Below are 26,613 nucleotides of genomic sequence, written 5' to 3' on the forward strand. Positions count from 1 at the left end.
TGCATTGACCTCAGGCGCGTTGATATGGCTCCTGCGCGACTGTCGCTTTGCCAGGGCTTGAAGCGCCTCATCTGGCACTTCCAGCCATCTGCTGCCCCATGTGCGCGCTTAGACGAGGACTGGGCAGCACGCCGCCACAGGCACAGCCCTGCTTGACCTCATGTCAGCCGGAGCGACAGGCGATGATGAGCACAAGCACCTTTAAGCGGCCGCCAGCTTGCCGCTGACGCACGCGCCGCTCGCCGCAGAGCGATATGCTCGCCATGTCGCGGCGCAGCAGTAGCGAACTCGAGCGCGGCAGCTATGCACGTGGCCGTGCGGGGTCTGACTCTAATGGTGTGGCATTGCGGAACACAGCACGCAGCGCGCAGCAGACAGCTGCTACAGACAAGCGCAACCTAGCGCTCAAGCACCCGGGCCTGTCAATGCACGGTCAGCGTGCGGCAGCATGAGCGCAGGCAGCAGCGACACACTCACGCCGCTGAGACGGTGGCGGAGCGTTCATGGCCTCCTCAATCGTCTGCTCCTTGGCCGGCGCGGGCGGCGCCTGCACGTCGGTGTCGCGCGCCGTCACGCGGCCGCGGTGCGTGTCCACGCTGGGGGCGCGGGTCAGCGAGCGTGCAGCGGTGCGGCAGTGCCTGGACTCACGCCTCGATGGGCGCCTTGTACCGCTTCTCGTCGCAGCCGTAGGCTCGAGGCGTGAGGCAGATCAGGCTGTGCGTGTGCGAGTCAGTCGCGGAGGCCAGTGTCACGGCCATGGCGGCGCGCTGCGCACGTGTGGAGCGGAATCTTGAGGTACGGCAGGTCGTCCTGCGCGAGGGCGTGCAGGTATGCGTACAGGCAGCGAATGATCTGGGTGCGGAGTCAGCGCTGATGTGGAGGCAACGAGATGGCGCAGGACTCACGGCTGAGCGAGAGCAACATCAGCAGTGCGGGGAACAGAGAGGGGCGGTCAGGTCAAGACGGGCGACGCGCACCGCTGCAGCGCACCTTGGTGGGCCACGATTAGGATGTTCTCCTGGCGCTCCAGCTCCATGATGATGGGCTCGAGGCGCACGACGACGTCGCGGTAGCTCTCGCCGCCGCGGTAGCGGTACATGAACTTGTCCTCGTCGCGTGCCTCGGCGTCCTCGGGGTAGTACTTCTCGATCTGCCGCGCGGCCGGGTCAGTCACCCGCGCAGTCGAAGGGGCAGTGCATGCTTACCTCCTCGTACGTCATGCCGTCGCAGACGCCGGCGTCCAGCTCGTCGAGGCTCTTCCACGCAAGCTTGGGGTACTCGAGATGGCTGGACGTCTGGCCGGTGCGCTTGAGCGTGCTGTGCCACACGGTGAGGGGCGCGTCGCCGACGGCGTCCTTGACGAGCTGCGGCAGTGCCTCGGCGTACTTCCAGCCGCGCTCCGAGAGATTGGCGTCGCCGCCGATCTTGCCCTCGACGTTGAACTGCGACTCTCCGTGCTGTGCGAGCGAGGCGTCAGCCGCAGGGACCAGCAGCAGTCAAGCAGCGCACGCACGCGCGAGAGGTAGATGTTGCGCGGCGTGAGATGCAGGTTCATCAGGAAGAAGGCTGTGCGACGGCGGATGAGCGGGAGGCACTAGCAGCACAGCCATGTGCCTGCCGCCGACTGACCGATTCTGCTCTCCAGGTAGCCGCTGAAGCCGTTGACGACGACGCTGCGGCCCACATCGAGAATCTTGCAGTAGGCAAGGTGCTTCTCCTCGCCGTCGGCGTCGACCGTCTCGTAGTTGGCCTCGTAGTTCTTGATGCGGTTCAGGAAGTCGGCCTTGGCCGCCTCGGGCGACATCGAGGCGTAGTCGGGGTCGCCCGACGAGACCTTGACGGCGATGTTTGCGGCGATGACTGCGGGATCAGTGCTGGTCGTCGCGCGCGCGTCAGCAGCACGTCAGCGCCGCGCCGACACGCAGACGCACCACACGCTCTCGAGGAAGACGAGCTTCAGGCCCGGCTCCTTGGCGACGCGCTCCGCGATCGCCTTGCGGCGACTGATGCTCGAGTTGGTGGCATCGTGGATGCCCACGTTGCCGCCGCGCTTGAGCCAGCCGATGAGCTGCTCGAGACACTCCTCGGCCATCTGCGTGCGCAGCTTGAACGCAGTCGGGTTGTTGTGGTCGAAGAACGTCGCGGTGTGGTCCTCGCGCACGCCCGACTCCTTCAGCTTGGCCTTGGCCAGCGCGCGGCGCATCTGGCCGACGTTGAAGACGCGCACGTCGTACTCCAGCCACTGCAGCCATCGATGTCAGCACGCATCTCCGGAAGGCCAGGCCACGCGGCACGCACGCGGAGGTAGCGCATGAGCTTGTTGCTCAGATACGACTTGCCCCGCGCGGGCAGGCCGACCATGGCCACGACGATCTTGGCCTCGCTGTAGTCCGGCGGTGCACCTGTGGAGGCAGCTTTAGGGCCAGTGCCGCGGTGTACCGGCGGCCGCTACCGCAACTCACCTGCGCTGCCCAAGTTCGGGTTCTGCGGCCCCAGCGTCGTGCTGGCGCTCATGCGCTTCAGCTCCTCGCCCTCCTCTTCCTCCTCGGCGGCGGGCGTGGTGTTGCCAGATGCCGCGCCGCTCTGCGTGCCGCGACTCTGCACGCCGCTCCACTTGCTCCCGGCTGCAGCGGCGAGGCTCGAGCTCACCAGCTCGGGGTGGTCGCGCAGCAGGGCCTGTAGGCCGTCGGACGAGCTGGCGAGGTTAGAAGAGGCGACGTTGGACTCCCACAGGTCGCGCTCGGCGCCCGAGGGCTGCGGCGCCGGGCGCGAGTGGGACGAGAGCGAGAGGTGGCGCGGGCCGTGCGAGTGCGGGCCCGCGGGATGCATCTCGGGCGAGGCGGGCGAGTGCGAGGCCGACAGCGAGCCGCCCGGGTGGTGCTGACGCAGCGAGCGGTTGCGGCTCAGGCGCGCTGCCGTCGTCTCTCCGGCGGCCGCGGCGTCGCCGGGCAGGGCGCCGCTGCTGCTGGTGCGCGACGTGGGCGACAGCACGGGCGGCGAGGGCGCAGTTGTCTGGCGCGACGGCGCACGCACCTTGGCGCGCGACGGCGACGCCGAGGGCGCCGAGCCGCCGCTGGCCGTCGTGGGCACGGCCGCCGAGACGTGCGAGGGCGACGTCGCGGCCGCCGGCGGCACGCCGCCGTCCTCGTTGGTAGACAGGCGCGAGAAGGAGTGCGCGGGCGAGCTGGGCGGCGGCGCGGCGGCGGCAGCGCTGTCGCCCTGCGCCGGCGGCGGGTTGCCAGCGGGTGCCGACATGGCTGGTGGGTGATCTGGGCGGCTGCGAGGCGGGCAGGCGGCACTGGTCTAGGCGCAAGGAAGCGATACGAGGTGATGAGCGACGAGCACTTGCAGGTGGTGGAGGAGCGGGATGATCCGGAGGGGCCCCGTGCGAGCCGCGCCGCGTTGCGCGGCCAGCGGGGAGCGCCGCCGCGGCCGCGCCGCGGGCAGCGTAAGGCGGCGCCGCACCGCGGCGAGCAGCGTGCGACTCTTGCCTGAGCTGCCGTGCGGGTGCGGGCGCTCCGGGTCGGACCACCTTCCTTCGCGCCCACCTGCCGAACCCCGCACCACCGCATCCGCCCTCGCTCCGTCCCCTCTGCGCGCACCGCTCAGCTCTGCTCGCATCTGCAGGCCAGTCTGCCGGCGCAACCTCGGCCGCAGACGATCTGGGAACGCGAGTGACCCGACCTTCTAGTCTCGAGGGACGCTGTCCGGCGCGCAGTCTGCCTCGTAGCCGTCCGCGGCCTCGTCCAACCGCAGAGCGCACCAGCTGCGCGCTTGTCGAGACGTCCGCTCTCGCTGCTCGCCGCGTCGCATCGCGCACTGCATTGCCCGTCCAGCTCCGTTTGCACGCGGCGGGCTACGCGTCGCGCATGTGGACATGAAGCGAGCTCGCTCCTCCTCCTCGTCGGTCTCGAACCTCTCGGGCGCCGTCGAGCCCGGCGACATTCTGCGCTCGTCGCGGCTGGCGGCCGAGGCCAGAATGGGCCAGGCTGGCACGTCTCAGCCGCGCCCATCTTCGCCGCCGGCGCCGATGTCTGAGCCGGGTGCGAGCGCGTCGAAGTCCGACGGCCTGAAGAGGTCGACAGCGGACAGAACGCTCTCGTGCGCCGAGTGCCGCAGACTCAAGTTCAAGTGCGACCGCGAGTGGCCGTGCTCGATGTGTCGCAAGCGCGGCGTGGAGAGTCTGTGTCCTGATGGCGTCCAGGAGAGCCGCAAGGCACCCCGCTCGAAGTAAGTGTCACGGACGTGCGGCGCCGCGGAAGGGACGTTGTACTGACTGCTCTTCAGAGTGGACGATGCCGTGCTCGAAGGCCTGGCGGATCTCCAACGCAAGGTCGACTTCCTCGTGCAGACTGCTCGCGCGGCCGGCCCGTCGACGAGCGGCGCCACATCCCTGCCTTTCTCGGCCAAGTCCTCCGCCTCCGAGAAGGCGGGCAGCGCTCGCCCCGAATCCTCGGCGTCAGCGCTGTCCGGACTTGGCAGCCACGCCTCTGCGCTGCACTCTCTGGCAGACGCCGCCATGGCTGGACCTAGCACGGCCGCGTTTGCGTCGCCGCAGCTTGCGCTTGCTTCTCCCCGAGACCCGGCAGCCCTCAGCCTCGATCGGCGCGGGCACGGAACTCTGGCTGTCGCGCAGGATGGTCGTACGCACTACGTCGGGCCGAACGCGCAGAGCATCTACCTGGCTCGCGACCGCAACGAAGGGAGCAGTGGGCGCGAGACGCGCCCCGGCAGCCCGGTGGATGGCCTGGCTTCGGCCGGCGCATCCGCCGCAATGCCGGCAGATCCTTCGCGATGGCAGTACGACACGCCGCCGGACCAGATCGAGCATACGGCGATGACGTGGGTGACGCCCGGCATCCGCTCGCCGCACTCGACTGCAGCGATCCTGGCGCACCTGCAGCCGCGCCTGCCGCCGAGAGAGCAGGCGCTGCGCCTCGCATCCATCTACTTCGCGACCTGGACGTATATGTGGGACCCGCTGCCGCGCAGCGACTTTGACGAGATCTTCTCCGCATTCTACGATGCGCGCAGCGACCAGGTGTCCGCCGTCGAGCCGCACCGGCTGGCCGTGCTCTTCATGGTCCTGTCTCTGGGCGCGCACTTCGACGAGCGCACCGAGGTGTCTTCGATCCTGAGTCGCAGCCTGTACAGCAATGCGTGGGGCGCGCTGAGCCTCTCAAACTTCACCGAGGTCCCGTCGCTCGAGGCGCTCACTGCACTGCACCTGATGGGCCTCTACCTCACCAGCCGCAAGGGCGGCCGGTACGCCGAGTCCTTCTACGGCCTGATGGGCCTAGCCATGCGACTCGCCATTGCCATGGGCCTGCACCGCGATCCCGGCACCTGGAATCTGCCGCAGGAGATGCGCGAACGGCGGCGGCGCATCTTCTGGGAGCTGCACGCCTTTGACGTGTTTCGCAACCTGGCCTTCTGCCGCCCGCCGGCGCTCTTGGTGCGTTACTTGCCCTGCAGCGCACGCGGCGCGAGCTCACGCGCTATCCTCACGCAGGAAGGGCACTTGGACGTGCAATTGCCACAGGCTTGGCACTGCGAGCCGGGCGCGCCGCTGGGCGCAGCTTTCCAGTGAGCAGAGCAGCGAAGGTAGCCGTGGGCAGCACTGACGCAGTGCACAGCGCAATGAAGTGCAGCCTGGTGCGGCTTCACTCGCGCATTCTCAACGAGTGCCTGTGCAGCAACACCTCGACGTACGCCTCGACGCTCGCATTCGACGCCGAGCTGCGGCAGCTGCAGCACCAGACACTGCCGTGCATGGAGCCCCTGATCAGCCATGCTCAGGCGCAGGCACCGCCCTCTAGAGCCCTGCAGTCTGGCCTCATCGACGACGCGACGAGTGCGGCAATGCGCGAGGAGCTGCAGCGGCACACGCACGGCGTCAACCTGCACCAGGCCTTCCTGCTGCTGCACCGGGCGTGGTTCGTCAAGTCACTGCAAGAGTCCGACGGCGACCCGCTCAGCGGGCCGTTTGCCAAGAGCATGGTGGCCGTGAGCGAGTCTGCAAGCAAAGTGTGAGCGTCCGCCGCGCGGTGCCTAGCTAGCCATGCGCTGACGAGCCGGCGCTGCATAGCATCGTTTTGGTGCGCTCGCTCTTCTACCACTATCCGACAGTGCTGCCGCGCTTCTACTTCCTGTGGAACGGAGTCTTTAGCGCCGCAGGTGAGTTGCGATGCTGCGCGGCCCAGGCAAGCCGCTGATGGAGCGCATCCGTCAGCTGTGCAAGGACTGCACGTGGTGCGCGCGCCGGGCTCGCTCATGAGCACGACGGCGTTCGAGAACCTGCAGAACGCCATCGCACTGCTCGAATTAGCTGCGCCGCAGGAGGCTGCGCTCTCGCTGTCCTTGTCCATTCTGCGCCGCCTGCTGCGGCGCGCGGAGCGTGCGCTGTCCGGCGGCAGACAGGCGCGCGACGCCGGCACGAGCACCGGCAACGCGAGCGACGAGGAGCCAGCCGAGCTCGACCTGGTCGGCGAGCAGACACGACTGCTGTCGCACCGCAACCGCGGCAAGATAAACGACTCGAAAAGCCACGCATCCTCGCTGCCGCTCGAGGTGCCCGGCCTGCCCTCGCGCGGCCTCGAGCCTGCCGTGTGGCAGGCGTTCGATGCCGACACGGGCCCGTTTGTGTCCGAGCGTGCAGGCACTGCCGCGGGCGCCGACGACACGACGCACCTGCTGCAGCTCCTCGGCGACAACGCTCTGGCGTGGGACGATCTCACTGGGTGGGAGGACCTGCTGGCGCAGATCTAGGCCTTACTCGTCACGAATGCATCCGTCAACCAGTGGAAGGCGTGTTACTCAGCGTCACGTTAGCGCGTCCGCGCCACGCGGCTCTGGATGGCGGCCAGACGCATCGCGCTGTCCTTGCGACGAATGCCGTCGGCGAGTGCCGTGCTCACGTCTCGCGCCATTCTCCATGCGCGCTGGTCCCGGGCCTTTGAACCCGACGCCTGCGTGCCGAGCGTCTCGAGCGCGGCGGCCAGCTCTCCCACACGCGCCGAGAAGGTGCTGGCGATGCGATCGTCGCGCGCCATGAAGTATGCCGGCAGCGGCGCAGAGAGCTCTTGCTGATCGCTCGTCGGCTCGGCCGCGAGCGCGCCCAGCTCCGACGGGCGCAGGCGCACGAGGTCCCACAGTGCCATGAGAAGCACGTCGCCGGTGGCGTTCGCGACGAGGTCCTCCACGGCTGCGATGCGCTCGGCGCCCTTGGCGAACTCGGCGGCAGACGTGCGCGTGCGCAGGCCGGCATTGAGAAAGCGCTCGACGGCTTGCTGCGCGACCTGCACGGGCGGCGGCGAGATGGCGCCCTCCAGAGGCAGCAAGGCTCGCTGTGCAGCCTGCACCGTGTCGTGGATGAAGCCCTCGCCCTCGATCATCAGCAAGACCTGCGCAAGCGTGAGCCTCCTGCCCGACACTATCCGGCCCCGCCGTCCTCACCTGACAGTAGCTCGAGATGAGCCTCGTTTGCTCCTTGCCCAGAGAATGACTGTTGTCCAGCCAGTCAGCCAGCGGCCCGCACTAGCGCTGCGCCAAGCATGCGACCCACTCAATGCCGAGCTTGAGACAGCCCTTGATCTTGCGCAGGCGCGCCTCCGTCCGCGGGTCGAGGCGAGCGCGCTTGGGCTTTCCGCCGTGCGCCTGTGCTACGTCGTCGGGCAGTTGATTCACAAAGCGACTGAGGGCACCGAGGATGACTGCAGCGAAGATGTGTCAGATGCCGACCTTTACGCACAGCTTCCTTGGCAGCGCACCGATGGCTACACCTTCATGCGCAGGACCGAGCGAGATCGCGCTGGAACACATAGAAGCCGTTAATGGGGCGATGCAGAGCGCATCACATCGCGCTGACTCACTAACCCAGAGGCGTGCTCACTCCGGCACCGCCGCTGCCACCGCCGATGCCGGAGCTGGCGCCGCCCTGCAGATCGAGCAGCAGGTCGAAGTTGACGTCGCGGATGTGCATCAGCAGCTCGGTGTCTTTCTGCTCGATCGCTCGCAAGACGTCGTGCGTCTCGTAGTTTCTCTGAAACTTCCTCTGTCCTGCGGCGGCATGGTCTTGCGCTCGATCTTCGGCTGCAAAGGACACCTGATCGTGCTCAGAGTCGCTCTCGCCTGCTGCGAGATCGCGCGAGCTGGCCATTGAGCTCCGAGGCTCTGCGCCTTCCGCGTGCGATGTTAAGGTCGCAGAGGAGACGAGTCGCAGGAGTGCGGCAGCTCCGCGATTGCTCGCCGTCCGCTCGCCGCCGAGCGTGCGAGGATCGATGCTCCACTCGAGTGCTCGTTCGTGCCAGAACTCTGTCACGGCAGCACGGATCTCTGCGTCGGGGAAGAGCTCCGCAAGCACAGCGGCAGGCGGAAGCGGCGGGAAGACATCGACATCGCCGACAGCCGCCTGGAGCGCCACAGCGGGAGCTGAGCGTGGTTCTCGGTCGGACTTCTCGGTGGTGGACTGCTTGGAGTGGCCTGAGAAGAATGAGGCGAGCGAGGCGGAGACGGCGGCAAAGGACGCGGGCCGCTGAGCGGCGGAGGGACGCGGCGATGAGGCGCCGGCAGCTCGCGCCGGTGTGCCGCTATCGGCGCCGTCGAGAGCAGAGCCTAAGGTAGCCTCAGCTATGCCCTCGCCTGAGCGCCGCGCGCTTGGTGCTCCTTGTGAGCTCATGCTTCAGCTTGTGGTGCTCGTCCCGCCTGCGCCGGAAGAAAGAGCAAGCCGCCGCGGGCCGCGCGCTCGCGCCGGTGCGGGAGGCGCCTGGGATGCTCGGAGAGTGGAGGACCTGTGCGAGGCCACAGCGCCGCCGGTGTCGGAGCGAACAGTGCAGTTTGTGTGCTGCGGCGCAGTGGGCTATGCTGAGCTGGCACGAGCAGAATCGGGATAGGCGGCTTGCGGCTGTTGCTGTGGTGGAGGCATGGATGGCACTCTGCGCAGCCTCGCTGCGCACGAGCCGCCGCGGCGGCTGCGGGATGCGGATGGCGTGCTGCTCCCATGCCGTCTCCCGCCGCGGCGCCTCTTCGCGGCCGATCCTCCCGGCCGTAAGGACCGTCGCGACCACCATCTCCCTCCATTCCTTCGGTGCGACAGAGCAACGCCCGCCAGCTCGGCCTCGCCTTGGCGCTGCACCACTGCACTGCGCCCATCTCTTCTCGCTCGCAGACATGCGGCTCGGCCATGCCAACGTCGCTGCAGCCCTGGCGAGCGCTGCGCCGTCGTCCAGCAAGCTGGTGCTCTCCCGCCAGGTGCCGGCGGCCAGTGGCGCACAGCGCACGCTCTTCACCGGCGCCGCTTCGCCGCAGCGGGCTCGTCTGCGAGTCGCCGCGCACGTTGCTGCGCGGCGCGCCCTCTCGACACCCTCGTTCCCCTGCGTGGATGCCAACGAGGCGCGCACGGCACGCCTGCTGGCCCAGGGCCCGTCGCTGCAGCCGGCGTCGGCCTCGCCGACGGCCGTCGACAGCGGCCCGGAGCCGATGTACGGTGCGCCGCGCGGCTACAAGACGTTCGCCTGCGAGGAGAGCATGTCGCTCGACTACGGCGGCGAGCTGCCGCGCTTCGACATTGCCTACGAGACTTGGGGCACGCTCTCGCCTGCGGCCGACAATGCCATTCTGCTGCACACGGGCCTGTCCGCCTCGAGCCACGCCGCCTCGACGCCGAGCCATCCGACGCCCGGCTGGTGGGAGGCCTTCATCGGCCCAGGCAAGCCCATCGACACGGACCGCTACTTTGTGATCTGCACGAATGTCATCGGTGGCTGCTACGGCAGCACTGGCCCGTCGTCGCCGCACCCGCTGGACCCCGCGGGCCGCCCGTATGCGTCGCGCTTCCCGATCCTGACGCTCTTCGACATGCTGCGGGCGCAGTTCCGCCTGCTCGATCATCTCGGCATCCAGCGGCTGTATGCCTCGGTGGGCAGCTCGATGGGCGGCATGCAGAGCGTCGCTGCCTGCCACATGCACCCCGACCGCGTAGCCCGTGTGGTCAGCATCTCTGGCTGTGCACGCTCGGCGCCGGCCAGCATCGCACTGCGCTATGCTCAGAGAAGTGGTGAGTGGGCGCGGGCAGATGGAAGAGTGCGCGGCAGTCGGCGCCTTCAAAGGCTGCCCAATGGGTCCGGATTGGCGGATCGGGCCCGCGCTGACTCTCTGAGCCTCAGTGCTCATGGCGGACCCGAACTGGAACAGGGGCTTCTACTACGACGAGGGCCGGCTACCGCCGCATATGGGCATGAAGCTCGCGCGCCAGATCGCGACGATCACCTACCGCTCGGGGCCCGAGTGGGAGCAGCGCTTTGGGCGCCATCGTCGGCTGGCCGCGCCGCGCAAGGAGAACAAGGCCAGCGCCGGCCGGGTCTCGGACCGCTCGCCAGAGGACCAGGAGCAGGACCCGGCGCTGTGCCCCGACTTTCTCATCGAGACGTACCTCGACCACCAGGGCGAGAGCTTCTGCCTCAAGTACGACGCCAACTCGCTCATCTACATCTCCAAGGCGATGGACCTCTTCGACATGTCCGACTTTGCGCTCGCAGATCTGGCGCGACGGCGACGCGCTGCCGCCGTCGCGAGCGCAGCCGACGGCAGCACTGCGGGCAACGCGGACCAGTATGCGCGGGAGACGAGCTGCCTCGCCGACGAAGAGTCTGGGCAGGGCGACGAGCCCCGCATGCCGCGGCGTCAGCACATCCACACGCTGTCGAGTCCGTCGGCGCACGCCTACCTGCCTGCGCTGGCGCGCGGCCTGAAGCGGCTCAGCAACACGCCGACGCTCATTCTCGGCGCCCAGGTGAGCCGGTCCGCCAGCGTGGCGCTGGCTGCACTTCTGACGTCTTGCCACACCCAGACCGACATTCTCTTTCCCGTGGAGCAGCAGCGCGAGCTCGCTGAGTGCCTGCGCATGAATGGCAACGACCGCGTGCGCTACTACGAGATCGACGCACCGCACGGCCACGACAGCTTCCTGTGAGAGATCGCTGGAGTTCTGCGGGCCTGAGCCGAGCTGACGCCGAGCCCAGCATCGACGTGGCCAACGTGGGCGGCGCTCTCAAGGTGCGTCGCCGCGCCAGAGCTTCCGCTGAACCGTGCTGACGTGCCTCTTCCCAGGGCTTCCTGGACTGATGCTGGGGAAAGCAATGCAACGCGATCCGTGAAGAGTTGGCTTGGCGCCTTGACTCGAACGCCCAGCGAAGGGCGTGTACTTGTGCCGGGATGCCCGCAGAAGGAAGACGCGACGTTGAGCTTGACAGATGGGAGAACGCGTGCGATGTGTTGCGGTGACACGCCTCAAAGCTGCATTGTGCTCGATCAGGCCGAGTACAGCGACAGCGCACTTTGTCTGTGGGTACTGCCGTGTGGACTCAGGCGAACCCTGCTGGCTCGCCGCTGGGTCCGCCCTGGTAGCATGCTCTAGAGGCTGGCCGAGGAGGCGAGTCGTCGCCCTTGCACGCGCGGCTCCTCAGGGACAGCGCCGCGCTGTGCCCGTTCCCACGCGATGGTCCGCCCGGTCGCCTCGCACACGGCGCTCGTTCTTCATGCGAGAGCGCACCCGAGAGTCATCTGTTCAGCTCAAAATTGAGAGGATGCTTGCATGATGGCCTCCGTCCAGGCACAGTGGGGCATCGACGGCGTGCGGGTGCCTAGGCCAGGTGGCTGTCAAGGCTAGCACAGGCCACGCGGCGCAGAGGTGCATGCGCGCGCTGCGTGTCTCTCGCCTGCTCGTCGGGTGATGCCCTCGGCGCCGCATGGCGCCGCGATCAAGCTGCGCCCGAGCACAAAGCGGTGCACAATCGCACAGGCTGAGCTAGGCCATGTCCCAAGGAGAGACAGAGGGATCACCTTGCGAGAGCGCAAGCCGGCATTGACGGCGGCGACAAGGTTCAGGCCGTGTCGGCGACCGGTCTCGCACGCGCGCCGTGCCGTCAGCTCCACGTTGCGCCGCGCAACGCGCCACCGAGCGCGCAGCGCGCATGACCCCTGAGCAATACCAGAGCCGCTCACTTGCAGCGACGCAGCAGCAGCAGCAGCAGCAGCAGCAAGACTTTGCAGCGCGTGTCATCCCTTTGCTCACAGCAGCAGCAGCAACACAGGGTGCAGCTCTCCTCGAGGTTAAGCCGAGTCCAGCGGCGAAATCAAGAGTCGCCTCCCGAGGGCCTCTGCATCGGGCAGCCTGACCGCTGTGCTGTGCGGCGCTTGCCGACGACACCCACGCCACAGGGCAGCGCGCGGAACCTGTCGTGCTCACCCATTGAGCGGATGCCCACGCCACAGTTCAGCTCGAGCTTGTGTGGTGCTGCGGGTGGTCATCGCAGCGTCAGCATGCAGCTCGCGCGGAGGAATGACCTGCTGGAGGCGCTGTTGTCCGGACAGCGCGCTGCCGGCCCCGGCGCAGATCGCAGATCGCCGCGCCCCGTCTTGCTGCAGCGGGGCGCATGCGGGTGCCGGCGCCGAGCGCAGTGCGGAATGTGCATGCAGCCGGCGTCGGAGTATATTCGCGTGCATGGGGGCACGGCCGCAGCAGCATGCAGCGCTCATGCATGCGCCAGGCGGCAGCGCGCCATCTGCGGCGGCAGCCCCAGGAGGCAGCACCCTGCAGCTGTCGTCCTCGCAGCCGCCGGCCGTGGGAGCCGGAAATGCAGGCGCCGCCTCGCTCGGCCGCTTCGAGCATCTACAGCTGCACCTCGTCTCATCCCCCGACGCCACACCCACCTCGCAACCACCACCACGCCCCGCCCGCCGCTGCACCGCTGCCCAGCCAAGCCGCAGCCCAGCATGAGCAACACGACGGCGCAGCAGGTGCTGAGTGTCGGCGGCCTGCCCGTCGGCTTCGTGCCGCAGTTTCATGCGTCGGCCACCCCGATGGCCGACATTCAGCGCGTCATCGACAGCGCAACGCCGGCGTCGCTGAACATGACGCTGCGCCCGGCCACGTACGGCTGGTATGCGCAGACGTACCCGCACGAGCACTTTGACGGCGAGCAGCTGCTGCGCGTCAAGGACGACGTCGTCGCCTCGGGCGCCATCTTCGAGCCGGCCGTGATGCCGCTGCAGGGCTGGACGGGCTACACGGCGGCCAACAACTCGCACGCCCTCTCGATTGCGCGCGTGCTGAAGCAGTTCACCGACGAGGGCGTCGAGGTGCGCCTGCGGTGAGCTGCAGGACGTGCTGCGCTCGGCGGGCCATGCTGACACGCCTGCCAGCTTTGCCCATGAGGTCAACTACTACACGTCGGAAGCGGGCGGCATGATCTACGGCAGCGGGTCGTCGGCAATGCAGGACTTCAAGACGGCCTTCGGACAGGTGGCACAGGCATGCGCAGACATTGCGCCCGACGTACGTCTTGTCTACTCGCCTAATTACGATCCCGACGATGCCGTGTACGACGCCTGGGCGCCCTCACCGGAGCAGTACCAGTTCGTGGCCGCGGACTACTACCCAGACGTGGCGAACCAAGCCACCGCAGCAGATGTGAGCAGCCTCGGGCGGCCTGCGGAATGCACGCTCACGTCACGCTGCGCAGTACATCAAGAAGTTGCAGGCCTTCCACGACCGCTACACGCAGAACTCGACGACGAAGATGATCATCGCCGAGACGAGCCTGAAGCTCAACGTTACGTCGCAGACGCGCATCGACTGGCTGCGCCAGCTGGCCAGCTCGTCGGTGCGGGAAGCCATGCCGAATCTCGTCAGTCTCTCGTGGTACAACGTGGACGTCGAGTCGTGAGTGCAGCGATGCCGAGACTGCCCGCCGCTTGCTCACATCGCCTCTCAGGGAGTACGACTACCGGATCGTCGATCCACCGAACGACGACTACAACGAGCCGTTCAAGCGCTTCATCGAGCGTCTGACAGCAAGGCAGTCGAACGGTGCCTGCCGGTCAGCCGTCCCGAGCCTGCGCTACGCCGGCAGCGCGGTCCGGCGGCAAGTGCTCAAGTATACCCGGCGCTATGCGTCCTGAGCAAGCCGCAGTCGCGCCGTCGGACACGCACAGCACAGCAGCAATAGACAGATTGTGAAAGAATGTGGCATTGATGCAGAGCAGGGAGCAAGAGAGACCCGGGATATGGATGCGGAGGCGCGGCAGACAGTAGTGACACTGAAGAGAGGGCAGCACGGGTATAGGGAGAGAGGCTCGAGGCGGTCAAGCAACCGCGGGCGAGGCGGCTTTGCACGCGGCGACGAGCTTCTTGATGTCCTGCGCACGGCTCGCCAGCGTGACGAGCAGCGCGTGCGGCGTGTCGACGATGACGACGTCGTCGATGCCCAGGCAGGCAATCATCTTGCCGCCGGCGGGCACGATGAGGCCAGAGGCCTCCTGCGTGAAGACCTGGGTCGCGTCGCCGAGCACCTGCACGTGCTTCTCGGCGCACGGCGCCTCTTCGCGGGCAGCCAGCTCGGCGAGCGCCTCGAAGCTGCCGACGTCGGTCCACTTGAGCGGCGCCGGAATGACGAGCATGCGCCCGCGGGCCGCAGCGGGCTCGGCGATCGCGTGGTCGATGCTGATCTTGGGCAGCGTCGGCCAGACGGCGGCGAGCACCTCGTCGCGCTTCTCCTTGACGTCCCAGGCCGATGCGATGAGCGTGAGCTTGTCGAAGAGCTCCTTGTTCTCCGCCTCGAGCAGCTCGAGGAGCACCGAGGCGCGCGTGACAAACATGCCCGCGTTCCAATAGTACTCGCCGGAGGCCACGAAGGCGGCCGCAGCAGCCTCGGCCGGCTTCTCCTTGAAGCGCTCAACGCAGTACGCCGGCGCCGTCTCGGCGTCGAACGCAATGGCGGCGGGCTCGGCACCCTTGGGCCACTGTCGCAGGCCTCCGCGCTGAATGTAGCCAAAGGCTGTCGATGCCTCGGTGGGCTTGATGCCGATGGTGACGATGTCGCGGCTGGCGCGGGCCGCCGCCACAGCGCTGGCGACGGTGACGGCAAAGGAGTCGTCCGTGACCGTCTCGATGACGTGGTCGGCCGCGAAGCTTGCGAGCACCGCCTCGGGGTCGCGCCGGTGGAGAATCGCTGCGGCAAGGCCGATTGCCGCCATGCTCTCCTTGGGGCTCGGCTCGTGGAGCAGGTTCTCCTCGCGCAGCTGGTCGAGCTGCGAGCGCACACCATCGAGGTGGCCTGCGCCGGTGACGACGAGGACGCGCTCCTCGCCACAGAGAGGTGCGAGCCGTGCGAAGGTCGTCTGCAGGAGGCTTGAGCCCTTGCCCTCGACGTCGAGGAGGAACTTGGGCCACACGTCGCGGCTCAGCGGCCACAGCCGCGTGCCGGAGCCGCCGGCGGGGATGACGCTGTAGACGTCGATCGGCCCGGGCTGCGGTCGTGCGGTTCTTGGGCTGGGCGACTCGGCGATCTGCAGCGAGGTCTCGGCGCCGGTGAAAGTGCTGAGGCGAGGCAGCGGCGTCCGGACCATCCGCGGCGACGGCAGCGGCGAGAAGTAGCCCGGCGGGCTGAACGGCGGGACCAGCGAGCTGCTCATGGCGCGGCCCATCGTGGCGCGCTCCAGCGCCTGCACGGAGGTCTGTAGAGTGAGGACCTACGATGGATTTGAGCAACTGTGCGCATGTAGCTCAAGGGAGGGAAGACTCACCTCTTGCTGCACGCTCAGCATCAGCGTCATGAGCGCCTCGAGCGTCGGCGCTGGCTGGCTCGGCTCCGCGTCCGTGACCATATTGAGGAGCATGCCCTTGGGGCCACGAATCGGCGCAACGAGCATGGCTGAGAGTGTGTAGAGGTGGTGGGAGGAGTGCAGAGTGTGAGGAACAGCGAGACCGGTTCTTCGGGCCAGCCTTAGCGTGCTCTTGACTGAGCCGGGTCGCGGTGCGATTCATCAGGCGCACGCGGCGGAGAACGTGGGCGTGCGGAGCATGCGCGCGTGCACGGCGGAGGGTGCAGCGGGAGCGCGGGGACGGCCAGTGCAGCGGGACGCATCGCAGCGGCCGCATTCGGAGGGGTGCCTGGCGGGACGTGCAGGTGCCTGGCGCCGGATGACTCAACGCACCAGCCTGCGGGGCCCGTCCATACGGCGTCCTGCGTGCTGCAGCGACAATGGACGGATGCGACCGAAGCCACCGGCCCGGACGTTGCTCCGCCCTCCCGCGGAGGCACGCACGCCGCAACATCGCCCGCATCTGCTGTCCTGCACGTCCAGCGGGCACTCCGGCCGCCGCTTCGATCGGCCTCGCTGCGGCCCAACCACGGCAGTCAGTGCCGAAGCAGCAGAGTACGGCAGCCGAGGCTCGTCCCGGAACCTTGCCGAGCGGCCGAGCAGGAAGCGGAGCCCCCGGGATTCTCAGGCGCGAAACAGGTCAGAGCTCGGAGGGTCGCGCAGGCTGGTGACTGTGGTCTATTCTCTATGTGCCGCTTCGGGCGATAGTGGTGCTGGGTATGCAGGTCTAGGGAGTGTGATACAGAACGAGCCTCCGCCGAGGCTACTTTGGGCTGCCAGGGCCGTCGTTGCCGGGCCCCAGCGGCGAAGGCGGCTGGACCGACGGCAGGGCCACGCTGACGCGGCGCAGGGGCGAAGGCGGAGGGTGTAGGGGTAATGCTAGGCTGTCTCTTCGCATAGGCGATGGTGGCGGAAAGAGTGTGGGTGCGAGGCTGTCGCGTCGCAGGGGAGAGGGCGGTGCGAGCAGCGACGGTGTGAAGCTGTCCTTGCGGTACGGGCTCGCCGGCTCGCACAGCGTCGGCGCGAGGCTGTCCCTGCGGTACGGCGATTCTGGCGTGTACAGCGTCGGTGCGAAGCAATCCTTGCGGGGCGAGTCGGTGCCATAGAGTGTCGGCGCGAAGCTGTCCCGGCGAGGCGAGTCCTTGCCGTAGAGGCTGGGTGTGAAGCTGTCCTTGCGCGGAGAGTCGGTGCCGTAGAGCGTCGGCGCGAAGCTGTCTCTGCGAGGAGAGTCTTTGCCGTAGAGCGATGGGGCGAAGCTGTCCTTCCGAGGCGAGTACTTGTAGAGCGTCGGCGCCATACTGTCTCGGCGCGGCGAGTCTTTGCCGTAGAGCGACGGTGCGAAGCTGTCCTTGCGGGGCGAGTAGTCGTAGAGCGTCGGCGCCATGCTGTCCTTTCGCGGAGAGTCGGAGCTGTACAGCGTTGACGTGAAGCTGTTCTTGCGCAGGGGGGAGTCCGGCAGGCTGTCCTTGACTAGGACCATCGGAGTGGGCGGAGCGACTAGAGTAACGGCTGGGCTGGCCTTCTGCGGCGCCTCCGGAGGGGGCGGAGGAGGCGACTCCGGTGTGGCGCTGAGGTTCGGAAGGAAGAAGCGAACACACAGGCGCGCCATCACCTCCGACGGCAGCTCTGCGAGCATGGCGATGAGCGGCGCGGCTGCAAGCGACAGGCCAAGCGTCAGGCCCCAGAGCCGCAGAAGCACCGAGCCGGCGCTATGGTCCACCGCATCGAACGAGGGCTGGTAGAGCCGAGGAACGAGGTAGAATAGCACCAGAGGATGCGAGATGGCGACGGCTGCGGCACCAAAGCGTCCGAGGGCTGCCAGGGGCCGGAAAGAGAGGACCGCGCGCACGGGCCACGCCACCTCGGCGAGGAGCACCATGAGTGCTGCGCTGATGACGTCGGAGAAGCGAAGAAGCTGATGGCCCGAGGTGAGAGGGTCGCCTTCCGTGCCATGCAGCACCTGCGCGTGCGCAAGTGCGTTCGAGAGGCCCTCACGCAGCGGCGCGACAAAGAGGAACACGGCGAGCAGGGCCGCGACGGCGCACTGCAGACCTGTGCGGAGAGCTCTGTTGCTCGTGCCCCCTGCGCTGAGGCGGGTTAGGGTGCCGCACACGCTCAGGTCGGCGATGATGAGGCCGAGCATGAACGGCGTCAGGAACGAGTACGTGCACCAGTTGACGACGGCGAGGAAGACAAAGAGGGCCTGCCGCGAGCTGTTCTTGAACAGTCCGGAGAACGTTGCGACGCCGAGGATGTACAGGCTGCCCTGGAGGAGCCACGGGGTGGTGTACAGCGTCGATGAGGTGCTGCGCAGATGCACGGACATGTCACTGGCGACGAAGAGCGACGTTGCGACCCCTGCCCACGCTCGGTCGTTGGACAGTGTCCACTGCGGCAGCTCGGCAACGCCTCCGAAGAGCTGGCGCAGCGGCTCCGACGTGGCGAAGGGGCCGCCTGCGCGTCCGACGGCGTACTGCAGCCCGCTGATGAGCAGCACGGGCAGGAAGCGAAACGGACGCCGGAGAAGGGCTTGTCCGAACTGGCGCATTGACGCCGGGATGGTGGGTGCCGCAGCCTTGCCGGACGCCAGCGGCTCGAGCCAGGGCAGCGGCAGGATGCGACCGACGAGCACCATGAAGACGGAGAGGGCAAAGTCGGAGCGCACGGGGTAGAGAAGCGTCGAGGCGCCGGCCCACTCGCGCGTGGCGCTGGTGAAGACGGTCGCAGTGAGAAGTGTGATCGCGGCGATGAGCTTCAGCGAGTCGAGGTAGCGCAGCCGCCCGCCGTCGGCCGTCCAGTCGAGCGCGCCGGGCCATTTGCAGAAAGCGCGGAGGCGTGCGCTGAGCTTCGGACCACGCGGCGGGTCGGACGTGTCGCCGCGTGTGAACGCCGGCAGCAGGTCGACGGCGTCCTCCATGCCCGTGGTGGAAGGAGCGAGTGTGAGAGAGGAGGGTCGTCGAAGCTTGTACTTGGCCGGCCTCAGCGGCGCAGGCGCCACGAGCGTCATGGACGAGGCCCTTCTCCGGCCCAGCCTCGCGGGAACGTACACGCTAGGGCCGGCCTCCGTCTTCTCCTCATCGACGGACTTGCGAAGCTTGTCATCGTCGAGGGACTTGCCGAGCTTGTCGTCGTCCTCGCCGAGCTCGTCGTCATCGAGGGACTTGACTTTGGCATTCTCGAAGGACTTGAGCTTGTCACCGTACGGCTCGTCGGGGAAGAGCGTCGCGCTTGAAGAGGCACGTCGCCGCCCGAGGCTCGGGGGCGCCTTGAGGTATGAGTCGGAGTCTGCCGCGCTCGGAAGCGGGGGCCGGCTGTTGCCAGCCGGGGATGGCGCGGGCCGGTCGACGAAGGTGACGGTCGAGGCCCGGCGGCGCCCCATGCGAGGATGGGCGCCCGAGGCCGACTCGAACGACGCCTCGCTCGAAGGCGTCGGCCGCGTGGGCGAGAACTGCGAGCGGTCTGGCGCCGGCTGCTCCCGGAAGGTCACGGTCGACCCGCTTCGCGCTCTTTGGTGGGCCATGTGGACGGACAGATGGGGGTGGTGGGGCTGTGAGCACGGGTGAGCGGGGCGCCTGGGTGTATAAGAGGCCGGCTGTCATCCTTCGTGCCGAGGCGAGCGGTGTGGCGCCGCGGGCCTGTGTCAGTGCGTATCTTTGCGTCGCGGACGATTTGTCGAGCATGCGCTGATCGGCGCGAGCAGCGCGAGTGGCGCTCTGCCCTGAGCCTGCTGCTGCTCGAAGCGGCACGGCCGGAAGCGTAGGATCATCAAGACGGATGCGCAGCGTATGCCCGCAGCCCGCAGGTCGAGGACCCGGCTGGCGGTCCAGTCCGCGCCGAGCACGCCTCTGGCCGGCCGTGCTGCCGGCGCGGCAGCAGCATGCGGCCCGCTCGATGGGAGAGCCGTGGGAGCCAGCTGCGCGACACGGCAGCCTGCGGCGCGCGAGGGGCGCACGCTCGGCGGCCGACGTCGTCGTCGTCGACGAGTCGCTGCGCTGCGTGCGCCGTCGGCGGAGGTGCCGCACCGCGGCGGCGCAGAGCAAGCCGGGACCTCGCGGCCAGCGCCCGGAACAGCATGCGGCAGCAGCATTGCGCATGCAGCGCTTGCCTCAGCAACGCTGGGCTGCCCACCCGACGATGGCCCAGCTGCGACGCTGCCGGGCGTGCATGCACGCTGATGGCGCGGCACTGCTCTGGGGGCTGACGGGCGGCGCTGCGCGTCTGGCGTGCGTTCCTGCAGGCGTGCGCGCTGCGCGGCGACGGGCGCCACATTCATGCGTGCATGCGCCGGTGGAATGGCAGTGTGCGGCACGCTGCGCTGCTGCCCTGCGGAACGGCGGAGCGGCGGAGCAGCGGACCCTGGGCGGCAGCGTGCGTCGGGCCTATGGGTCGAAGGGGCAAGAGGCCGCGCGGGCAACCTGCGGCTGTCCGACGGACGGGGCACGGCAGCAGCACGGCGCAAGCGCCCCTTCCGCCGTGTGCGGTTTCCACCGGGGCTTTACGCATTCCAGATGCAGCGCGCGAGGGCAACTCCTGCGAGCGCTCAGCCCAGGCACCGCAGCAGCGCACAGCCGGCAGGCATGGTGCTGGCTCGGGGCTGCCTGCGCAACGCGGCGGCGGCGGCACCGCAGGCAGCATCTGCTCATGCGCAGGCGGCCGGCGCAGGCCAGCGCAGAGCGGCAGGTGCACCACCCGCCCCACAGGCACCGGGCACACGCAGGGCTGCAGTGCCGAGTGGTGAGTACCAGCGCAGGAGCAATGCATGCGCGCAGGACATCTCGCCGGACCGGACGCTGCGTCGCCTCCTGCGCGGCGCCGTGCGCGCACCACCGGATGGACGCGCGCGCTGCCCTGGGAGCGGCCGCCAGCATCCAGCATCGCAGGGGTGGGGCTCGCTGCGCCAGATGCAGCATCCGGCCTGCAGGACCGCCAGAGCCAAGTGCGATGATGTCGCGCAGTGTGAACCGCCCTCAATTCCGCAGCGGCGGCGGCGACCCTTCGTTGCGCGAGAAGGGCGGACGCTGCGATGCGCGCGGGCGGCGGCGCGCTCCGAGCGCGACCCGATGCCGGGCCTGCCGAGCATTGCGTTGCAGGGTGCAGCGGAGCGACATGTCAGCCGGGCGTCCCGGTGCCGAATCAATGCGGGCGGAGGTGCACGTCAGCGGCGGGATGCAGCGCCGGCGCCCGCCGATGCGGGGCGTGCAGCGTGGCTGGCGAGGCGCGCCGGGAATGTCGCGCGCGCAGCAGCGCAGGGGGCGAGCGGGCGCGCCAGCACGACCTCTGCGCAGGGCCGCCGCAAGTATCGGGGGCAAGCAACGGCAGCCGAGTATCAAGTGCCCGCCCAGCCGGGTCAGGGGCGGGTATGTCCAGGCGCCGGATGCGTGCGGCGTCCACGGCCGACCGGCGCGACACGTCCAGCCTCGCCGCTGCTCCTCGCCACGCACAAGCCACACCTCGCCTGGCGCGCCCGGCCCTGGCGGCCGACGAGCAAGTGTGCGTCCGCTCCCAAGACCACGGTGCCGTGCTCCGCCCTGCCGTCTAGATTCCACCTCAGCGGCGGAGCTCGGCGGCGCTCATCATGGTGCATCTGCCGGGCGCCGCGACTTGCCCTCCTGGTCCGGATGTGCTGGATGGACATGCTGCGGCTGTGCGGCGAATCCACAGCGCAGCCGGCTCCAGAGACCCTGAAGGGCGGTTCTTTGTCCGGGAGGCGGCGGCGCGCGCGGCGAGAGCTTCGTGTCTCGCGGCGCCCCTTGCCGCTGCCGGCGGCTCCCCGTGGCGCATGCCCTGCAGCGGCTGCTCGCTCTCTACATTCTTCCGCGGAGGAGAGCAACACCTAGCCAGCCAGTGCGCGACATGTTCTGTTCGCGCGCACGTTCCTCGGGCGCGGAACCTTGCTGTGGATGGCTGGGGCCAGCGACAAGCTCGGGCGCTGCCAGCGAGAGGGCAGCAGGTCTCGCCTGAGGCGCGCCGCGCGCTGCCGTGGCTTCGCTCGCCCTTACCGCGGCGGCGACCAGCGTTCGGCAGCGCGATGCCGGGTCGGCTGGGAGCTCTGACAGCAGGCCCGGCCGGCCTTATCGACGGCGCGAGACGCCGCGCCCTTTTCCTCTCCACCACATCCATCCCCGCCACCATGAGCGGCATCGGCGAAGCAAGCAGCGCGCCGCGCGCCCGCGCCCGCGCAATGTCGGTCATGACACTCGTCGCGCCCGCCAACATGCCGAGCGTCAAGGAGGACGAGAGCCAGTCGGAGACGTCGAGCGGCAAGGACGTCGACTACATTGCCGACCCTGAGAAGACCGACGCCGACCCGGAGGCTGGCGAGACGTACGCCGACCTCGAGCTCGAGGCCGACGACGGCGCGTGCTGCGCGCACTGCCGCTTCGCGCGCGAGCCACCAGCACTCGGCAAGGCCGAGTCGCTCTTTGAGAAGGGCAACGTGTTTGAGAAGGACTTTCAGCAAGTGGAGCAGAGCAACGCGCTCTTCTTCGACCGCGGCAACGTCTTTGCCGATGATTACGAGAAGCGCCTCTCGGCGGGCAGCTTGGGCAAGGGCAAGGGGCCCGAGCTCTACTCCGAGAAGGTCTCGCCGTTTGACGAGGAGATCTCGCCGCTGGACAAGTTGGCCATGGACGAGGACTTGAAGAAGGAGCTAGTTCTCGAGCCCGTGCCGGAGCCGCCCGCGCCAGTCGCAGCCCCGGCCAAGGCGCCCGAGAAGAAGGCGCGCAAGCCGTTCCGCGAGGGCGACACGGGCTACCTCGACGGGCTGCGCGGCCTCGTCATGATTATGGTGTTCACGCAGCACTTTGCCGACAATACATGGCTGGTGAGTAGTGTCAGCGACACCACGGACACAGCGGCTGACACGCGCGCAGGGAACGCACCCCAAGGTCATGGAGACGGGCACGGCCGTCGACATTCTGCGCTCCAAGGTGAGTGGGAAGCGCGCCACCCTTGGCCTCTGCTGACCTTCGCCACAGATCAGTCTGGTCCTCTTCTTTGCGCTCTCCGGCCGGCTCAACGTCACGTCGTACATGCGCCGGCTGGGCACGGACTCGCCGATCCAGTGGTTCACGCTGCCGGAGGCCATGTTCCGGCGCACGCTGCGCCTCTCGGTGCTGTCGTGCGTGATGCTGCTCCTGCAGAAGGCGCAGTGCGCCGGCGGCGCCTTCTACCCGACGATGGACGCGCAGGCCGTGCTGCAGACCGACGGCAACCTGTGGTACCCGTCGTGGTGCCCGACGACGCGCGACCCCAAGACGCTGCGCATCACCGACGCCTGGACGACGCCCGGCGACATCCTCACGGCCCTGCTGCGCCTCATGACGAACACGGACAACGCCGAGCAGCTGCGCGAGACGTCGATGCTGTGGTCGATGCAGCCGCAGATCTGGGGCATGCTCTACGTGCTCATGCTCATGCCCGTCGTCGCGCACATGACGCAGTCGCGCCGCTTTGCGTTCTATGCGCTGCTCGTCACGTTCCTGGGCTACACGCAGAACCTCAACCTGCCCTTTGTCATTGGCGTCATCATGGCGGACCTCAAGTGCACGGGCATCCTCAAGCGCTGGCAGTCGACGTCGCGCGTGACGTACCTCGCCACCGAGTGCGCCCTCGCCGGCGTGTTTCTCGTGTTTCTGTGCTACAACACCATCGAGGGCACGATTGTGCGCGCATGGGCGCCGACGACGTACAAGCACGGCGTCGTCGGCGTCGACACCAAGGCCGGCGACTTTGGCGGCCAGCCGATCATCATCTTCCGCGCCACGCTGCTCTTCCTCTGGCTCGAGATGTCGAACACGTTCCAGTGGCTCGTCGGCAACTTTATGTTCAAGATCCTCGGGCGGCACGCGTTCGGCATCTACGTCACGCAGATGAGCGCCATCTACCTCGTCGTGCCGCCGGTCGCGATGCACTACGCCGCGCGCGACCAGCTCTACTGGAAGGGCATCGTCAATGCGTATCTCGCGACGTTTGCGGCGAACTTTGCCTTTGGCTGGGTGCTCAACAAGCTCGTCGACGCGCCCGCGCTGACATTCTCCGGCTGGCTCTCGCGCACGATGCGCAAGGAGGGCTTCCTCGCCGTGTTCACGCAGGGCTGGCGCAACACGGTCGCCGCCGTGCGCGGTGCGCCAGCCCGCGCCGGGGCGATCCCCGGCAAGCTGCGCGTCAAGTGGGCGGCGACGAAGAAGCTCGGCTCGCAGATCCGCCACTGGCGCACGCCCGTGCCGATCATCCCGCCGCCCGAGCACCCGCTCGCCTACGGCCTCGACCCCGCCGAGATGCACTCGACGCTCTTCGACGCCGACATCAGCACGGACCCGCAGGCGGTGCGCACGCGGCGCCTGCTCATTGCCTGGTCGTACATCTGGCCGTTCAACGCGATTGTGATCCCCGGCATGGCGCTCTCGTGGGGCCTGCTCAACCCGTGGCACAACTACATCACCACCGACTTTGCCACGTTCTCGACGCTCTGGCGCCTGCTCTGGCTGCTCGCGCTGCCGTACTGCCTCATCACCTGGATCGGCTACATGACGCCCGACATTACGCGCACGCCCGAGGCGATGAAGAAGCGCCCCGTGTGCCGCGAGCAGCTGCGCCACTTCTACATTGTGTCCGTCACGCGCGGCTCCAACGAGGACGCCACCCGCCGTGCCCACACGAAGCTCAAGCTCCTGGAAAAGTACCACCCGGCCGTGCGTGTCATTGTGCTCACCGACGAGCCGTATGCGTACCCCGACCTGGACAACATGATGACGCCGAAGAACTACAAGTCGCCGCTCGGCCTCGCCAAGCACAAGGCCAAGGCGCTCGACTACTTCCGCACCACGATGAAGCTCTCGCCGTACGACTTTGTGCTGCACATGGACGAGGAGTCGACGATGGACGCCGAGTCGCTGCGCGGCTGCTTCGACTTTGTGCGCTACACGCCGCACCACATCGGCCAGGGCATCATCATCTACAATGGGCACCGGTACTTTAAGGACTGGCGAGCGTGGTGCTTCGGCATCGCGGACACGATTCGCGTCGGTGGTGAGTGCAGACGTGTGAAGTGCGGCAGAGCAGGCGCTGACCCCCCTCCAGACGATCTGGCGCGCTTCTCGCTGCAGGGCAACATCGTGCAGCGGCCCATCTTTGGCATCCACGGCTCGTTTCTGCTGCTCAACGGCGAGGCCGAGAACCAGGTCGGCTGGGACTTTGCCAGTCTCGCCGAGGACTTTGAGTTCTCGCAGGCGGCCTGGCAGAAGGGCTTCACGCTCGGGCGCATCCACGGCATCGTGCGCGAGCAGTCGCCCGAGGGCTTCCTCGACTTTATGAAGCAGCGCCGCCGCTGGTACATTGGCATCTGCCAGATCAAGGGCTGCTACCACCTGCCGCAGATCGCCATCAAGCTGTGGACCGCCGGCATCTTCTGCCTCGTCGCGACGGTCCTCAACGTCATCTTCTCGCTGCTCCTCGAGTGGAGCGGCCCGAGCCCGTACTGGATCTACGTCCTCGCGTGCTTCTGCTTCGGCGCCTTCCAGTGGCTCTACATCGGCGGGCTGCTCTTCCAGGAGCTCGACTACGGCTACGAGTGGTGGCAGTGGTGGCAGATTCCCGCGCACGCCATTGCGCTCATCTTCATCCAGCCGTTCATGGCCGTCGTCGAGGGCTGCGCCGTCATCTGGGCGATGTCGACGGACCCGGCCGAGATCGGCTTCCAGGTCGTGAAGAAGTAGGAGCGGGTTGCGCCACTGCAGCGCAGCGCAGCGCCCAGCACTCCACACTCGACGACGGCAGCGCGCAGCGACGACGGCAGCGCGCAGCAAAGCAACGAGCGCGGCAGAGCGTGCTCGAGATGCGCCTCGCTCGGCGGCTGCGTGCGCGGCTCGACTCGTCGGCGACGACGCGTCCAGTCGAGCAGCCCACGCCGAGCAGCCCGACACCATCCGCCGACCCACGCCGCCGCACTCGCCAAGGATCCCCTTTCTCTCACCCCCGCACGCAGCGATGCGCTGCCACACTCTCTAGACGTACACTCCTTCCCCAATAGACCGCACCTGCCGGGCCCCGACGCGGCTCACCTGCTGCTCGCGGCGCCTCTTGTCACCACGAAGAAATATACCCCGTCCGAACGTCATCTGCGGCAGGGATGAGCGGCCCAATGCGACGCGTGCGGCACGCTGCAGATGCGGCCCGCTGCGGAGCATCGCCAGCTGCGGGGCGTGCGCGCTGGGCGTAGCGTGCTGTCCCGTCCAGCGAGCTGCTGAGCGGGCGGCTGCTGAGCGGGCGGCGGGCTGCCGAGCTTGCGGCGCGACGTGGCGAGCGCCAACAGCGATGGCGAGCTGCTGAGCGTCGAGCGCGCTGCAGAGCGTCGTGGCGAGCCGCTGAGCGTCGTGCGAGCTGATGAGCTTCGTGGCGGGCTGCAGAGCCGGCGGACGCGCGCGAGTGCGCTCTGGCGGGCGTGCTCGAGCGATGCGGCGCCGGCAAGACGTGCGGCAGAGCCTCGGCGGCGTGTTGCCTCTAGACGTACGGCGGGTGCCTGTGCGGACGGGGCGCTGCAACGTGCCTGAGTGCGACACGGCGCAACGAGCGTACTCCAAGCATGCGACCTGCCCAGCAAAAGCGTGGCAACGGGAATGTGTGGCATTGCGGGATGTGCGAGGCGTGGTGGTGGAGGGAGGCATGCAGCGGCGAGGCGGAAAGGCGCGAACGTGCACGACTCGACTGCGGTCACGTGCAAAGCAGTCACCTGACCAGCAGCAGTGAGTCAGAGCACAGGCAGTGCAGCACATCCTGCTGCTGCTTTGCGCCTACCCTCCAAGAGCTGTTCCAGGACCATTGACAGCACAGCCAACCAGCAAGCCTTGCGTTGCTCCTCTTAGGGTTAGGGTTAGGGTTAGGGTTAGGGTTAGGGTTAGGGTTAGGGTTAGGGTTAGGGTTAGGGTTAGGGTTAGGGTTAGGGTTAGGGTTAGG

General features: G+C 68.1%; 10 protein-coding genes across 10 annotated transcripts; 5 read left to right on the plus strand and 5 right to left on the minus strand.

Annotated features, from left to right (window-relative positions):
• Positions 1–405: 405 nt before the first annotated feature.
• On the minus strand, positions 406–3,255 carry FA09DRAFT_325492 (bifunctional 6-phosphofructo-2-kinase/fructose-2,6-bisphosphate 2-phosphatase; the record flags this gene model as incomplete). Its single annotated transcript, XM_025741171.1, has 12 exons — positions 406–419; positions 478–596; positions 649–714; positions 776–852; positions 906–907; positions 991–1,150; positions 1,206–1,457; positions 1,514–1,566; positions 1,630–1,874; positions 1,932–2,242; positions 2,299–2,402; positions 2,463–3,255. The coding sequence occupies 12 exons, from the start codon at positions 3,253–3,255 to the stop codon at positions 406–408; spliced, it is 2,196 nt and encodes a 731-aa protein (XP_025598625.1).
• A 523-nt stretch (positions 3,256–3,778) lies between these two features.
• Positions 3,779–5,874, plus strand: FA09DRAFT_26667 (hypothetical protein). Its single transcript, XM_025739764.1, has 2 exons — positions 3,779–4,230; positions 4,288–5,874. The coding sequence occupies exons 1-2, from the start codon at positions 3,878–3,880 to the stop codon at positions 5,588–5,590; spliced, it is 1,656 nt and encodes a 551-aa protein (XP_025598626.1). The 5' UTR covers positions 3,779–3,877; the 3' UTR covers positions 5,591–5,874.
• On the minus strand, positions 5,604–6,597 carry FA09DRAFT_26628 (hypothetical protein). The gene has a single exon (XM_025739763.1). It carries the CDS (start codon positions 6,366–6,368, stop codon positions 5,796–5,798), a length of 573 nt encoding a protein of 190 aa, XP_025598627.1. The 5' UTR covers positions 6,369–6,597; the 3' UTR covers positions 5,604–5,795.
• A 230-nt stretch (positions 6,598–6,827) lies between these two features.
• Positions 6,828–8,158, minus strand: FA09DRAFT_338755 (hypothetical protein; the record flags this gene model as incomplete). Its single annotated transcript, XM_025744140.1, has 5 exons — positions 6,828–7,403; positions 7,456–7,504; positions 7,565–7,712; positions 7,770–7,810; positions 7,872–8,158. 5 exons carry the CDS (start codon positions 8,156–8,158, stop codon positions 6,828–6,830), a joined length of 1,101 nt encoding a protein of 366 aa, XP_025598628.1.
• Positions 8,159–9,050: 892 nt separating this feature from the next.
• Positions 9,051–11,454, plus strand: FA09DRAFT_329944 (homoserine acetyltransferase). Its single transcript, XM_025742399.1, has 5 exons — positions 9,051–10,054; positions 10,164–10,789; positions 10,847–10,965; positions 11,019–11,052; positions 11,107–11,454. The coding sequence occupies exons 1-5, from the start codon at positions 9,169–9,171 to the stop codon at positions 11,119–11,121; spliced, it is 1,680 nt and encodes a 559-aa protein (XP_025598629.1). The 5' UTR covers positions 9,051–9,168; the 3' UTR covers positions 11,122–11,454.
• Positions 11,455–12,694: 1,240 nt separating this feature from the next.
• FA09DRAFT_329945 (hypothetical protein) lies at positions 12,695–13,314 on the plus strand. Its single transcript, XM_025742400.1, has one exon. It carries the CDS (start codon positions 12,772–12,774, stop codon positions 13,150–13,152), a length of 381 nt encoding a protein of 126 aa, XP_025598630.1. The 5' UTR covers positions 12,695–12,771; the 3' UTR covers positions 13,153–13,314.
• Positions 13,077–14,051, plus strand: FA09DRAFT_26773 (hypothetical protein). The gene is made up of 4 exons (XM_025739770.1): positions 13,077–13,137; positions 13,201–13,468; positions 13,521–13,720; positions 13,773–14,051. Exons 2-4 carry the CDS (start codon positions 13,244–13,246, stop codon positions 13,957–13,959), a joined length of 612 nt encoding a protein of 203 aa, XP_025598631.1. The 5' UTR covers positions 13,077–13,137; positions 13,201–13,243; the 3' UTR covers positions 13,960–14,051.
• Positions 14,014–15,897, minus strand: FA09DRAFT_318708 (nucleotide-diphospho-sugar transferase). The gene is made up of 2 exons (XM_025740911.1): positions 15,583–15,897; positions 14,014–15,528 (listed from the first exon to the last, which is right to left on the minus strand). The coding sequence occupies exons 1-2, from the start codon at positions 15,706–15,708 to the stop codon at positions 14,143–14,145; spliced, it is 1,512 nt and encodes a 503-aa protein (XP_025598632.1). The 5' UTR covers positions 15,709–15,897; the 3' UTR covers positions 14,014–14,142.
• A 426-nt stretch (positions 15,898–16,323) lies between these two features.
• FA09DRAFT_329947 (hypothetical protein) lies at positions 16,324–19,202 on the minus strand. Its single transcript, XM_025742401.1, has one exon. The coding sequence runs from the start codon at positions 19,178–19,180 to the stop codon at positions 16,424–16,426; it is 2,757 nt and encodes a 918-aa protein (XP_025598633.1). The 5' UTR covers positions 19,181–19,202; the 3' UTR covers positions 16,324–16,423.
• Positions 19,203–22,285: 3,083 nt separating this feature from the next.
• On the plus strand, positions 22,286–25,376 carry FA09DRAFT_297201 (hypothetical protein; the record flags this gene model as incomplete). The annotated part of the gene is made up of 4 exons (XM_025740199.1): positions 22,286–22,483; positions 22,533–22,589; positions 22,638–24,690; positions 24,742–25,376. 4 exons carry the CDS (start codon positions 22,286–22,288, stop codon positions 25,374–25,376), a joined length of 2,943 nt encoding a protein of 980 aa, XP_025598634.1.
• Between the last annotated feature and the right edge of the window lie 1,237 nt (positions 25,377–26,613).

This window comes from Tilletiopsis washingtonensis (assembly GCF_003144115.1).
Source record: "Tilletiopsis washingtonensis strain MCA 4186 unplaced genomic scaffold FA09scaffold_10, whole genome shotgun sequence".
Lineage (NCBI taxonomy): Eukaryota > Fungi > Basidiomycota > Exobasidiomycetes > Entylomatales > Tilletiopsis > Tilletiopsis washingtonensis.